A 12,914-nucleotide genomic window follows, 5' to 3' on the forward strand; every position below is an offset into this window, starting at 1 on the left:
TGACTAAATTCAATAAATTCTAAAATGATTCAGAGGCTTAAGAATTCACTTCTGTGCATTACTCACTAAGTTCACATAGAAAATCAAATGAAAGATTAAAAAATTGAAGTCTCAACATAATACATAACTAGAAGAGAGAGAGAGAGAGAGAGAGAGAGAGAGAGAGAGAGAGAGAGAGAGAGAGAGAGAGAGAGAGAGAGAGAGAGAGAGATATGTATACTAACCTCTCCATTATCCATAACTGCCATTGATGATGTTTGACCACATGCTATATCAACCACTCTTCTTCCACCTATACTAGGGATCACCTTCCTTGGTGTGGGCTGATTTGTTGTTGTGCCTGAGCCAACCTGTCCACAGTTATTTTGACCCCAAGCTAAAACCTGTGAAATTTATTTCAGGTGAAAGGATAAAGAACGTCTAAATAAGTAAATGGTACACAATGACTGATGCACTGTAAAAAATGAAATGACTTCAATGGTGTTGAATTAGGTATCAGACAAAAAATATATACTTAGATACTTGTTGACCAAGTAGCAAAATTATATGTTTATATACTGTATATGATACTTTATATCAACATAGGATAAAGTAAGTATTGGAACTGTCACTTTTCAATTCCCTATTTAAAATGATCATCATTAGAATCATGATTTTTATATACAGTAATAAAAAAAATCCTCACAAATGAGCGAGAATGTACTAATATCCCTTCTTCAATCAAAACGTTCTCGGTACCACAATCTCTCCCCCACGGGTAAAGAAATGGTAGGAGTCCCTATCGATTGGTCTTTCTAGATATCTTCCTTACTTTCCTCCTAGAAGAAGCTGAGAAGCCACCTGCCTTGATTGAACATGAGGACAAGTGGGAAGGTCCCATGTTGTTGTCTGGTCTTGGAACATGGTAGAATCTTGTGAAGAATATCATGTGAGCTTGGTGATCTCACATAAGCATAGAATTCTTGCTCTTGCGGAAATTTACTGCATAGGGATCCAGAGCTTGATTTGTTCCCAGAATGTACCTGTGAAGATCCAGGGTATGGTATGTTACTGCAAAGTATTTGTGGGATCCAGCATGACGTGATCTAGTGACGACTTAGGTATGTCTAGGATGCATACAAGTCTCTGGTCTTACTAAAAGGCCAAGGTGTGCTCTCAGAAGGTAGTGAAAACAGGCGAGGGCAGGCACAGAAGTGTTTGTAGAAGCATCCACAGAAGAATGCATATGGGTGTACAGTACTGCTAAAAAGAGCACCAGAGATCGCAGGAGAGGGAGTACTCCTATAGGGGCACACTCTAAGATGTCTTTCTCTTTTTCTTCAGTGAAGAGAGTCAAGGGGACTCTTGAAGAAGTACGGTCTCTTCCACTAGACAAGAAACCGTAAGAGTCACGTATACAACTGCTATCAACTGGTATTTGGACTTCTTTGTCCCTAAATGGAAAAGATCATCATCATCAGTTAAGTAGAAAAGAAGGATGAAACACTTTTACCCCGACCAGCAGTGTGACGAGACAAAGGTGAGGCAAAAGTGAAGGAGGAACTTGAATTTCTCAGTCAAAGTCTCATTCAAGCTTATGAGGTCATGGGAACTCCATGAACAGAAGACAACCAGGTGCTACGTCCTTAGCGTCTACACTGAAGAAAGAAGAATGGAGTTACCCTTCTGTTTTACACTTGGCGGCCGTAAAACATCCTTCCTTTGACAATACACATTGATGTCTATGGCTTGCCTACCTCTGTAGGAATACAGTACATTGTTGTCGTTGTCACATGCCTACACACCACTAAACAGCAACTTAAAGCAAAAAAACTCCACTGCAAACAGAAACTACTCCTTCAGGCTTAAAATGCATTTTTCCTTAAAAATAAAATAACTTAACAAATAAAAGAATCGGTAATAAGCACAATTTACTTCTATAAACTGTCTTTTAAATACAGCAAAATAACCAAAAGTTACATTCACATGAACAAGCTCAATATCATAACTATGGCTAGCAATCATGATATACTAGCAGTTAAAAGCTTGGCAAAGGTAAAAGAAAAGAAATCCGGTGAATGATAGATACTGGAGTCTTGGTATTGAAGGTACAGTACATAGTATTCTTCACTCTTAAGTCTGTCAGAGAAAAGAATGCAGTACCTGGACATTTGTGGACCAAAGAGTGGGGTCATCCATAAATTATGGGTCTGTTGTGATGCAAGCAATACTACAGTAGAGTTCCATTTATAAATTGAATTATCACATAAAAAAAAGACTAATAATAAATTTGCAAAACAAAATATGTATTACTGTACTAACATCACTATGAACTCTATATTATCTAGTTTATTTAAGGTAAAAACATGAGACTAAAGTGATAATAATGATAAATCTAAATTACTGGACAGAACATCAATGAAATATGACAACAGGCATTTCAAAAACTCACCTCTCCTTCGTCTGTGAGAGCAAGCGAGTGATGTGATCCAGCAGAGACCCGTATGACCCGTTTGTTGTGGAGATGTGTGGTCACAAGATAAGGTGTGAGGCCTTGGTTTGTGGACCCGTTTCCAAGCTGACAATAGCCATTGTGACCCCAGGAGTAGAGCTCGCCACTTTCTGTATATGCTAAAACATGGGGACCACTGCCATATGCAATCCCTGGGGTCGATTCAAAATAGATTTACTTCAGAAATATGTAGTTAAGAGAATATATGTTATTAAAGGTTCTAATGATTAAATTTACCATTTAACATTATTAATGAGCAGTTATGACACTCAACATCCCCTGCCTTCAAAATATGTTTAGGTTAACTAACTGGAGTACACTGTAAGCATATCTGTCCTACTATCTGTGAGAGCAATGTTATCTTAGGTGCAAGTCTTGTGGCTTATGCTGGGTGAAGACTACTGTACATAGGTTAGGCTCTTAAATCTTAAAATAATTGCCTATGTACTGTATCTAGGCCTTCCAGAGTCAAAGATTTAAGTTCCCTATTATTATCATTACTGTATTACTAGCCTAGCTACAACCTGGATGCTAAAAGTCCAAGGGCTCCAACAAGGAAAGCAGCCCAGAGCGAAAGGGAAATAAAGAATAAACTATATATGAGAACACATACATGCTCATTTTCCCTTTCCTGGGTGATTAGCCCCCCCTCCCCCCCCCCCCATTGTTATTTATTTATTAATATATGACAACATGCTTTACCTATTTTCATCTGTAACCGATTAACAATCCCCAAATTTACATTCTACTAGGCTAATCATCAAAAGGTTACTTCAAAATCAATGGGTTTTTGTCATGCCTCATTTCAGAATACAAACATAAAACGAAATATACAGTACGCTGACATCCTTGTTATAATGAAAATGAGAAGAAAAGTCCAAAATTCTATCATAAATACTTTGATATTCAAATAGTACAAAAAGTACAAATAGCCTCATCTACTATTAAAAAGGTATAGTATGCACACTAATCTACAATCTTAAACCTAAGCCAAGATGAATTAGTAATTCTCGATTAGCAAGAATTTGATAAAAAATTCAGTACAGACAACTTATGGCTATCTGTCGGTGCTTTCAAGATTATCATCACATATAGGGAAACTTAAAATGTGTGAGTGTGATAAGAAGTGCATATCTTACCTTTAACTTTTTTCTGGCACAATGCTTCTATCTTACGAGGCACCATCGTGCTGTTTTGGTCTCCAACTCCAAGACATCCCGAACCATTAAAACCAAGTGCATAAACATCATCATCTTTTGTCACGATAACAGCTTCGTTGCCTAGACTCCCTGTAAACAAATTGAATTTCATCATAATGTTTCTAAAGACCTGTATATAATGTACAGTATACAGTGTTAATGACAATGAAAACATTTAAATACGAACTGCTATTGTTTCATTATACTACGCTATAATCGTGAAGAAAAGCTTCCTAATGCAAGACTATATATATATCAAAGCTATCATCTTCATTTAAATTCTATAAAGGTTAAAAATTTTACTATCCTCACTAGTAAATAATACCTTTAAATCTGAATACTGTATATCATAAGTGAAAGGTTGCAACAAATGTTCAAGTACCTCCAAAATCCAGTTAAAGGTTATGGATGGTGTAAATAAGGTTGTGCCCTAAAACCCCAAACTTTGAAAGTAATTTGTATTTTTTTAGCTAAACAAACCTGAGTCCTTTAAAAGGGAGATGTTTCAGTGCGAGCTGGACACGGTACTAGATTTGTTTAACAACTAGTGAAGGGAGCGGGCAACAAGCCCCAACCTACCCCTACCAGTCAGAGATACTCACTTTTAACCTTTTGGCCCAGGACTAAAAGGGGTGACTGAGGAAGTTTAAACTAAAGGATTCAGGATTGTATAGCTCGGAAGAACACAAATCACTTTAAAAATTTGTGATTTGCTTGTATGCATTTGAGAAACTATTGTCCTTAAAATAGGAGACACTACTTGGTGGGTTGGAAGTCCCTCTAGAACTAAACTGGTGGGTTCTTTTCGTTTTCTTCCCTGGAAATGTCTATCTACCTAGACTCATACGGGAATGAAGGAGATGACTCCAGTAACCCTCTACCCATCTCTCAAAGGAATGAGTAAATTGACAGGGCCTGGCCTATCAAAGATGGATTGTATGTGGTCAACCAAGGCATCCCTTCCCCTGAAGAGGATATCAGTCTGGAATAATATACTGTACTGTACCTGGATAAGAAGACTGATAGGGCCTTGCCTATACATGGTAATATATACTTGGTTGTTTGAAGAAACCCTTCCCCCAAAAGGGGAAATCAGCTCGGATACCTGTATTAGGATCAATGGGTTGGTATAAATTCTACTTTCCTCTCCCTTGTTAGGGAAGATGGATATATACTTCTTTGCTGCTCAGATGTGCAACTTCCCAGCCTCAAGTCAGATCCAGCAATTAACAATTCAACTACTTTGCCCCCAAGAGAGGGGACAGAAAAATAAAGAGGAGCCAGTCATTCTGCCATTCATTCCAGAATTACATCTACACATTACCATACACAAGATGCTTCCTGTCCCATGTCAGAGCTGGGCTGGCTACAGAACCACTTGAGCAGACACTACAGGAACAAGCACAAAGGTATAAAGGACTTGTGGATATCTGCAAGTAAGTAAATGGCTGTGAAGGTAGTTTGAAGCTTGAAAACCCAGTCTTTAGCAGCTAGCCTACTGAAAAGTTTCTATTAAAGGTACAGTGGGACCAATACTCCTGACTTCGTGAGCTATGGTCCTAACTTGTACCTCGACCAACTTAGTAATTGAGGCATATGTGTACTGTCCGCATTGTCTCATGAAGCCAGAAAGTGATCGTGTTCCTTGAGACCTCTTCTTTAGTCCTACCAGTGCGAACAAAAAGTCGATGACACTCAGGCCTGAGATATCTGGTCCTTTTCAGATAGCAACGCAGAGGCCTCACGGGACACAAAAGCATCTCCTTTCAATCACCCCCCGACGCTTCATGTAGAGAGGGGATGGAGGTCTCGAACCTAATGTCATGTGCTGTTGTAATCTGAGTATTGACCACAAACTCTGGCACAAAACTAAAGACCACCTCCTTCCAACCATCAGCAGGGGTGACTAAACAAGTGAGACCGTATAACTTGCTTACGCCCATCGCTGACGCTAAGGCTAGCAAGAAGACAGTTTTGCAAGTCAGATCTATGACGACCTCTAAAAAGGCTCATACAGGGTACACGCAAGAGCTTTGAGGACAAGGGTCATGTCCCACTCTGGGGCCTGAGGTCCTTGGGTGCAAGGCTGCCCTTAGCTCCTCAAGAGCATGGACAACTTCCACAAGGACAAAAGGTCTATATCTTTCAGTTGATAGACCATGCCAAAGGCTGAGTCTTTGATAGCTGCAATTAGAGGCATTTCTCTTGGCAAAGGAAGATAAGGATATCCACAATCTGTGATCGAGTTGCTCCAACTAAGAAAGTATCACTTCTATGACACCAATCACAGATGATGGACCACTTCCCCTGATAGAATGCTGTAGAAGACCAATGCAAGAATCGAGACCTAATCTGTGCAGTGCATTGCAAAATGCCTTTCACTCAAAGATGATGGATACCCTCCACCCATGAAGTTCCAAGAACTTCACAGACTGGTGATACCTCTGAAGGAGTGGCTGACAGAGGAGCGTGGATCACTGGGGTAGCTCTCTCAGGACATTGAATAGAAGGGCTAACATAGCGGGATACCACTCAGCATGAGGCCCTCTGGGCACCACCATGGTCATCCAGAGTCCTGCCGTAATAAACACTCGGTTGATTAACGGCTGGATCAGCCTGAACGGAGGAAAGGAATATACGTCCCAATGATTCCATGATTACTGGAAGGTGTCTATAAACACGGCCAATGGATCTGGAACGGGGGAGCGACATGCAGGTCGCTTTCTGTTTAACTGTGCGGCAACCAGGTTGATCTCTAGAAAACCACACAAGGATGTAGGGACCAAAGCAACTGTACAACCTGTCCCCGGCAATTAAGTGTGTGCCAGTATATTCCTCAAACCCAAAATGTGTCTGGCTGACAGCTCTACATTGTGAAATGTTCCAAGATGTACATACGCTTTATCAGCTCACTGACAGAGCGCGAGAGAGTTACCTCTTGATTGGTGATGTAGGCCACCACCAGTGGCGTTGTCACTCATCAACACAAAGAGTGCCTCCTCAAACGTTCTTGGATTGCTTATAGTTCTAGAAAAGCTGCTTGTATTTTGAGAACATTGATGAGGAGAAACATTTCTTCTCACGTCCAGACACCAGAGACGACCAGGTCGTTTAGGTGTATGCCATACCTCTCCTTCAAAGCTTCTGAGAACAGTTGCATATCAGAGGGCAGAGTAAGACTGCCCTGGTAAGGGTTTCCTTGGTGGACTTATGAGCCTCCTGTCCCACCTGAACAAGAGATCCCTGTCGGCTGACTGGTGATCATTCAAACTCCACTGAAGGTAACTCTAAGTGGAGGCTTCTGCGAGGAGAGGTGGCCGAAATGACTCGGCAAGCACCAAGCTGGTACTTCTGTCTTGAACAGGAATGGTCGCACAACCACATTAAACCTGCTCTATCATCTGACGGAAAGACTCTTACTGCTGCCTTGTCCATCAGCATGCCCATACTTGGTTATGAAACTTGATTTCTCCCAGTTTATCACAATGCCAAGATCGTGACAAAAATGATATTTTAATTATAAAATAAATTTTTGAATATACTTACCCGGTGAATATATAATAGCTGACGTCTCTGGCGGCTCGACAGAAAAACACAAAAACTCGCGAGCGATCGCTATGAAGGTTGCGGGTGTGCCCACCAGCGCCAACTATCGGCCAGATACCGCATATACATGTAAACAGCTCCAGTTCTTCTCATCCCGCTGGGTCTCTATCGGGGAGGAAGGGGGGGGCCTTTAATTTATATATTCACCGGGTAAGTATATTCAAAAATTTATTTTATAATTAAAATATCATTTTCAAATATTTAACTTAGCCGGTGAATATATAATAGCTGATTCACACCCATGGTGGTGGGTAGAGACCAGAATTAATAAGTTTACAGCGTATATGCTTAGAGTTTTTGACAGTTATATCATAACAAAACCCAAATATATATAGGTACCTGGTAAGGAAGTTGACTTAGACGATTACTCTGCCTTGTTAGTCTGTCTTCCTCACGAAGCCCAGCGATCCTCTTAGGATGCTGAAAGACTCCCAGGAGCTGAAGTATCAAGGGCTGCAACCCATACAACAGGACCTCATCAAACCCCTAATCTGGGCGCTCTCAAGAAATGACATTTGACCACCCGCCAAATCAACCAGGATGCGAAAGGCTTCTTAGCCTTCCGTACAACCCAAAAACAAGATTAAAAACATTTCAAGAGACAGATTAAAAGGATATTGGAATTAAGGGAATGTAGTGGTAGAACCCTCACCCACTACTGCACTCGCTGCAACGAATGGACCCAGTGTGTAGCAGTCCTCGTAAAGAGTCTGGACATCTTTTAAGTAAAATGACGCGAATACCGACTTGCTTCTTCAAAAGGTCGCGTCCATAATACTTTGCAGAGATCTATTTTGCTTAAAGGCCACGGAAGTTGCTATAGCTCTTACTTCGTGCGTCTTAACCTTAAGCAAGCATCGGTCTTTTTCATTCAAGTGAGAATGAGCCTCTCGTATCAAAAATCTGATAAAATATGACAAAGCATTCTTTGACATAGGCAATGATGGTTTCTTAACTGAGCACCATAATGCCTCAGATCCACCTCGTAAGGACTTAGTACGAGCTAAGTAGAACTTAAGAGCTCTAACTGGACACAGCACTCTTTCAAGTTCGTTGCCTACGATCTCTGACAGGCAAGGTATATCAAAGGACTTAGGCCAAGGACGAGAAGGCAGTTCATTTTTGGCCAGGAAACCAAGTTGAAGTGAACATGTGGCTTTTTCTGTAGAAAAGCCGATGTTCTTACTGAAGGCATGAATTTCACTGACCCTTTTAGCCGAAGCCAAGCACACTAGGAAAAGCGTCTTGAGGGTGAGATCCTTCAGGGAGGCTGAATGTAATGGCTCAAACCTGTCTGACATGAGGAACCTTAGGACCACGTCTAAGTTCCATCCAGGAGTTGCCAAACGACGTTCCTTAGAGGTCTCGAAAGACTTAAGGAGATCTTGGAGATCTTTATTGTTGGAAAGATCTAAGCCTCTATGACGAAAGACCGAAGCCAACATGCTCCTGTAGCCCTTAATCGTGGGAGCTGAGAGGTAGCGAACATTTCTCAGATGTAAAAGAAAATCTGCGATTTGGGCTACAGAGGTACTGGAAGAGGACACAGATGCTGACTTGCACCAGTCTCGAAAGACTTCCCACTTCGACTGGTATACTCTGATGGTAGAAGCTCTCCTAGCTCTCGCAATCGCACTGGCTGCCTCCTTCGAAAAGCCTCGAGCTCTTGAGAGTCTCTCGATAGTCTGAAGGCAGTCAGACGAAGCGCGGGGAGGCTTTGATGAACATTCTTTACATGGGGCTGACGTAAGAGATCTACCCTTAGAGGAAGACTTCTTGGAATGTCTACCAGCCATTGAAGTACCTCAGTGAACCACTCTCTCGCGGGCCAGAGGGGAGCAACCAACGTCAACCTTGTCCCTTCGTGAGAGGCGAACTTCTGCAGTACCTTGTTGACTATCTTGAATGGTGGGAATGCATATAAGTCCAGATGAGACCAATCCAGTAGAAACGCGTCTATGTGGATCGCCTCTGGATCTGGGACTGGTGAGCAATAGATCGGTAACCTTTTGGTCAACGAGGTGGCAAAGAGGTCTATGGTGGGTTGACCCCAAGTCGCCCAAAGACTCTTGCACACGTCCTTGTGGAGGGTCCATTCCGTGGGTATCACCTGACCCCTCCGACTGAGACAGTCTGCCAAGACGTTCAAGTCCGCCTGGATGAATCTCGTCAACAGGGAGATGCCTCGATTTCTTGACCATATGAGAAGGTCCCTTGCGATCTCGTACAGCGTGTGGGAGTGTGTGCCTCCTTGCTTGGAGATGTACGCCAAAGCTGTGGTGTTGTCTGAGTTGACCTCTACCACTTTGTTTCGAAGAATGCTTTCGAATTTCATCAAGGCCAAGTGGACTACTAATAGCTCCTTGCCGTTGATGTGCATGCTCTTCTGACTTGAGGTCCACAGACCCGAGCATACCCGACCGTCCAGGGTCGCACCCCAACCCAAATCCGACGCGTCTGAGAACAACACGTGGTTTGGGTTCTTGACTGCTAGGGATAGTCCCTCTCTCAGACTGATATTGCTGTCCCACCATTTCAGGCATGCCTTTACTGGTTCGGAGACTGGGATTGATACCATCTCTAACGTCTTGTCCTTGTTCCAGTGAGAGGCTAGATGGAACTGGAGAGGCCGAAGGTGTAGTCTCCCTAGCGAGACAAACTGCCCCAGGGATGAGAGAGTCCCTACGAGACTCATCCAACTCCTGACTGAACAACGTTCTCTTTTCAGCATTAGTTGGACTTTGAGCAGGGCTTGTTCTATTCGGATGGCAGACGGAAAAGCCCGAAAAACTGGACTGCGAATCTCCATCCCCAAATATAGAATAGTCTGGGATGGGATCAGTTGGGACTTTTCTAGGTTGACCAAAAGTCCCAACTCCTTGGCCAGACCCAACGTCCAATGTAGATCCTGCAGACAGCGATGACTGGATGATGCTCTGAGAAGCCAGTCGTCCAAGTACAGGGAGGCTCGGATTCCCGATAGATGGAGGAATTTTGCCACATTCCTCATGAGCCTCGTAAACACGAGAGGAGCAGGACTGAGGCCAAAGCACAGGGCTCGAAACTGGTACACCACATTCCTGTAAACAAACCTCAGAAACTGTTGGGAATCCGGGTGTATAGGAATGTGGAAGTACGCATCTCGTAGGTCGAGAGAGACCATCCAGTCTCCCTCTCTGACCGCTGCTAAGACGGACTTCGTGGTCTCCATCGTGAATTTTGTTTTTGTACCAAAAACGTTGAGCGCACTGACGTCTAGCACCGGCCTCCAACCTCCTGTATGCTTTGGGACTAGGAAGAGACGGTTGTAAAACCCCGGTGATTGAAGGTCCGAGACTTTCACCACCGCTCCCTTCTCTAGCAACAGAGACACTTCTTGATTTAGGGCTTGTCTCTTTGACTCCTCTCGGTACCTGGGAGAGAGGTCTATGGGAGTTGTTACTAGAGGAGGTTTGCGTACAAACGGTATTTTGTACCCCTCTCTGAGCAACCGAACAGACTCTTGGTCTGCAACCCTCTTCTCCCAGGCCTGCCAGAAGCTCTTCAATCTGGCACCTACCGCTGTCTGAGGCTGTGGGCAGTCAGACTCTGCCACGGGAGGACTTGGCTCCTCTCTTTTTACCTCTCTTTCCCTCGGCACGAGAGCTTCCCCTGCTGGGAGCTCTGCCACGAAAGGGCGGGATAAATCTAGACGCAGGAGTCTCGATCCTGGGTCTCACAGCAAAGGATGAAGAAGGAGCCCCTTTGCGAGCAGAGGACGCCATCAGGTCATGGGTATCCTTCTGCACAAGCGAAGCAGCTATATCCTTAACCAGCTGTTGTGGAAACAAGGCCGCTGATAAGGGAGCATAGAGCAGTTCCGATCTCTGACAGGGAGTAACTCCTGCCGAAAGGAAAGAGCAAAGGGTTTCTCTCTTCTTTAAGACTCCCGACGTAAAGGTGGAGGCGAGCTCATTGGAGCCATCGCGGATGGCTTTATCCATACAGGACATGATAAGTAAGGAAACATCTTGGTCGGCAGACGAGATCTTCCTACTTAAAGCCCCTAATGACCAGTCAAGAAAGTTAAACACTTCAAAGGCTCTGTATACGCCTTTAAGCAGATGGTCAAGGTCCGAGGAGGACCAACAAATCTTCGAGCGTCTCATGGCCAGGCGACGGGGAGAGTCTACGAGGCTTGAGAAGTCACCCTGGGCAGAGGCAGGGACTCCCAAGCCGAGAACTTCTCCCGTGTTATACCAGACGCTCGATCTAGAAGCAAGCTTAGAAGGAGGGAAGGCAAAGGCCGTCTTCCCCAAACTCCTCCTGGTATCCAACCAGTCGCCTAGAAGAAGTAAAGCCCTCTTAGAAGAGCGAGAAAGCACTAGCTTAGTAAAGGCTGGCTTGGTAGCAGCTAAGCCTAGAGCAAACTCAGACGGAGGCAAACGAGGAGCAACAGCAACAAAGTGATCTGGAAAAAGATCCTTGAAAATCATCATGATCTTCTTGAAATCCATCGAAGGAGGAACAGCCTTAGGTTCATCTACATCTGAAGGATTATCATCAGGATGAGGATCAGCAACGTCCTCATCTGAAGGAGCTTCGTCCGATAACTGCTGAGTCTCAAGCAAGGGAGAGACCTGCCTTGGTGGCAATGCTTGACAAGCAGAGTCCACACGCACCGGAGCATCAGTAGCAGTCCAGGACGCTACGTCATGTAACTGCTTAACAGACTGACTAGCAACAACAACAGGAGCGGGAGGACGCTCGACGTCAACTCGAGACTGCCTTGACTGCCTAGACTGAGCAGTCAAAATAACTCTTGACTGCGGTGCTTGACGCTCAACGTCAAAACAAGTCAACTTCGCTGGTTGGCGAACGTCCTGAACGTCAACAAGAGCATGCAGCAGCGGCTGAACGTCCACAAGCGGCTGAAAGTCAACACGGGACTGCATCGAGTGAGGCTCTACAAAACGTGACTGACGTGACTTTGTAACGTCAACGTCAACAGGACGAGCAAAGGCTCGTTTGGGCGGCTGACGGCCAGGATCTCGATCAGCTAAGCGGCGAGGATCATCGTGAACCTTTTCAGCAGAATAGTCCTCCATAAGAGAGGCAAGCTTATTCTGCATGTCTTGCAGTACAACCCATTTAGGATCAACGGGAATGGGTGCGGTAAGAGACGAGGGTAACGTCTGTGACTGCAAAACATTGCCTACACTAAGACTCTCGGAGCCTGTGTTACGCTTCTGTTTAGGCGGCGAGCAGTCTTCCGATGACTGCACAGGGTCAGAGCTGTCGCAATGGCTACAACCAGGACGCTGGACCTGTCCTGAAGGGACTGACTTTCGCCTTAAGGGTCTCGAAACCTTGCTCCACGGTTTCTTACGCGATAAGCCTTCGGATGACGAGGAGAAAACCGTCTCGCTCGTCTTATGGTAGGGGCAGTCTTGACGAGACACGCCTGAAACCATAGAGGGAACGTCTGTTCATTGGTTAAAGCCTCTCGAACCCATAAGTCCTACGACATTACTTCTCCCTGGGGCTTGGGAGCTTGCAAGAGGTCTCGGACTAGGCGAACGACAGGCACGAACAGACGAACCCTCGGTCGCAACACTGATAACACTTTGCGCACTAAT

The 12,914-nt window shown here is 44.3% G+C and overlaps 1 protein-coding gene across 3 annotated transcripts in view; it reads right to left on the minus strand.

Moving 5' to 3' along the window:
* The window catches only part of LOC137638648 (RCC1 and BTB domain-containing protein 1-like), a 41,231-nt gene that overhangs the window by 20,283 nt on the left and 8,034 nt on the right, over positions 1 to 12,914 (minus strand). For all 3 annotated transcript variants that reach the window (XM_068370929.1, XM_068370928.1, XM_068370927.1), the window contains exons 2-4: positions 3,631 to 3,780; positions 2,432 to 2,643; positions 225 to 383 (exon numbers count right to left, since the gene is read on the minus strand). In XM_068370929.1, the coding sequence (XP_068227030.1) occupies positions 225 to 383; positions 2,432 to 2,643; positions 3,631 to 3,780 (521 nt within the window). The remainder of the gene's footprint in view (positions 1 to 224; positions 384 to 2,431; positions 2,644 to 3,630; positions 3,781 to 12,914) is intronic.

Source organism: Palaemon carinicauda, chromosome 3 (assembly GCF_036898095.1).
Source record: "Palaemon carinicauda isolate YSFRI2023 chromosome 3, ASM3689809v2, whole genome shotgun sequence".
Classification (NCBI taxonomy): domain Eukaryota; kingdom Metazoa; phylum Arthropoda; class Malacostraca; order Decapoda; family Palaemonidae; genus Palaemon; species Palaemon carinicauda.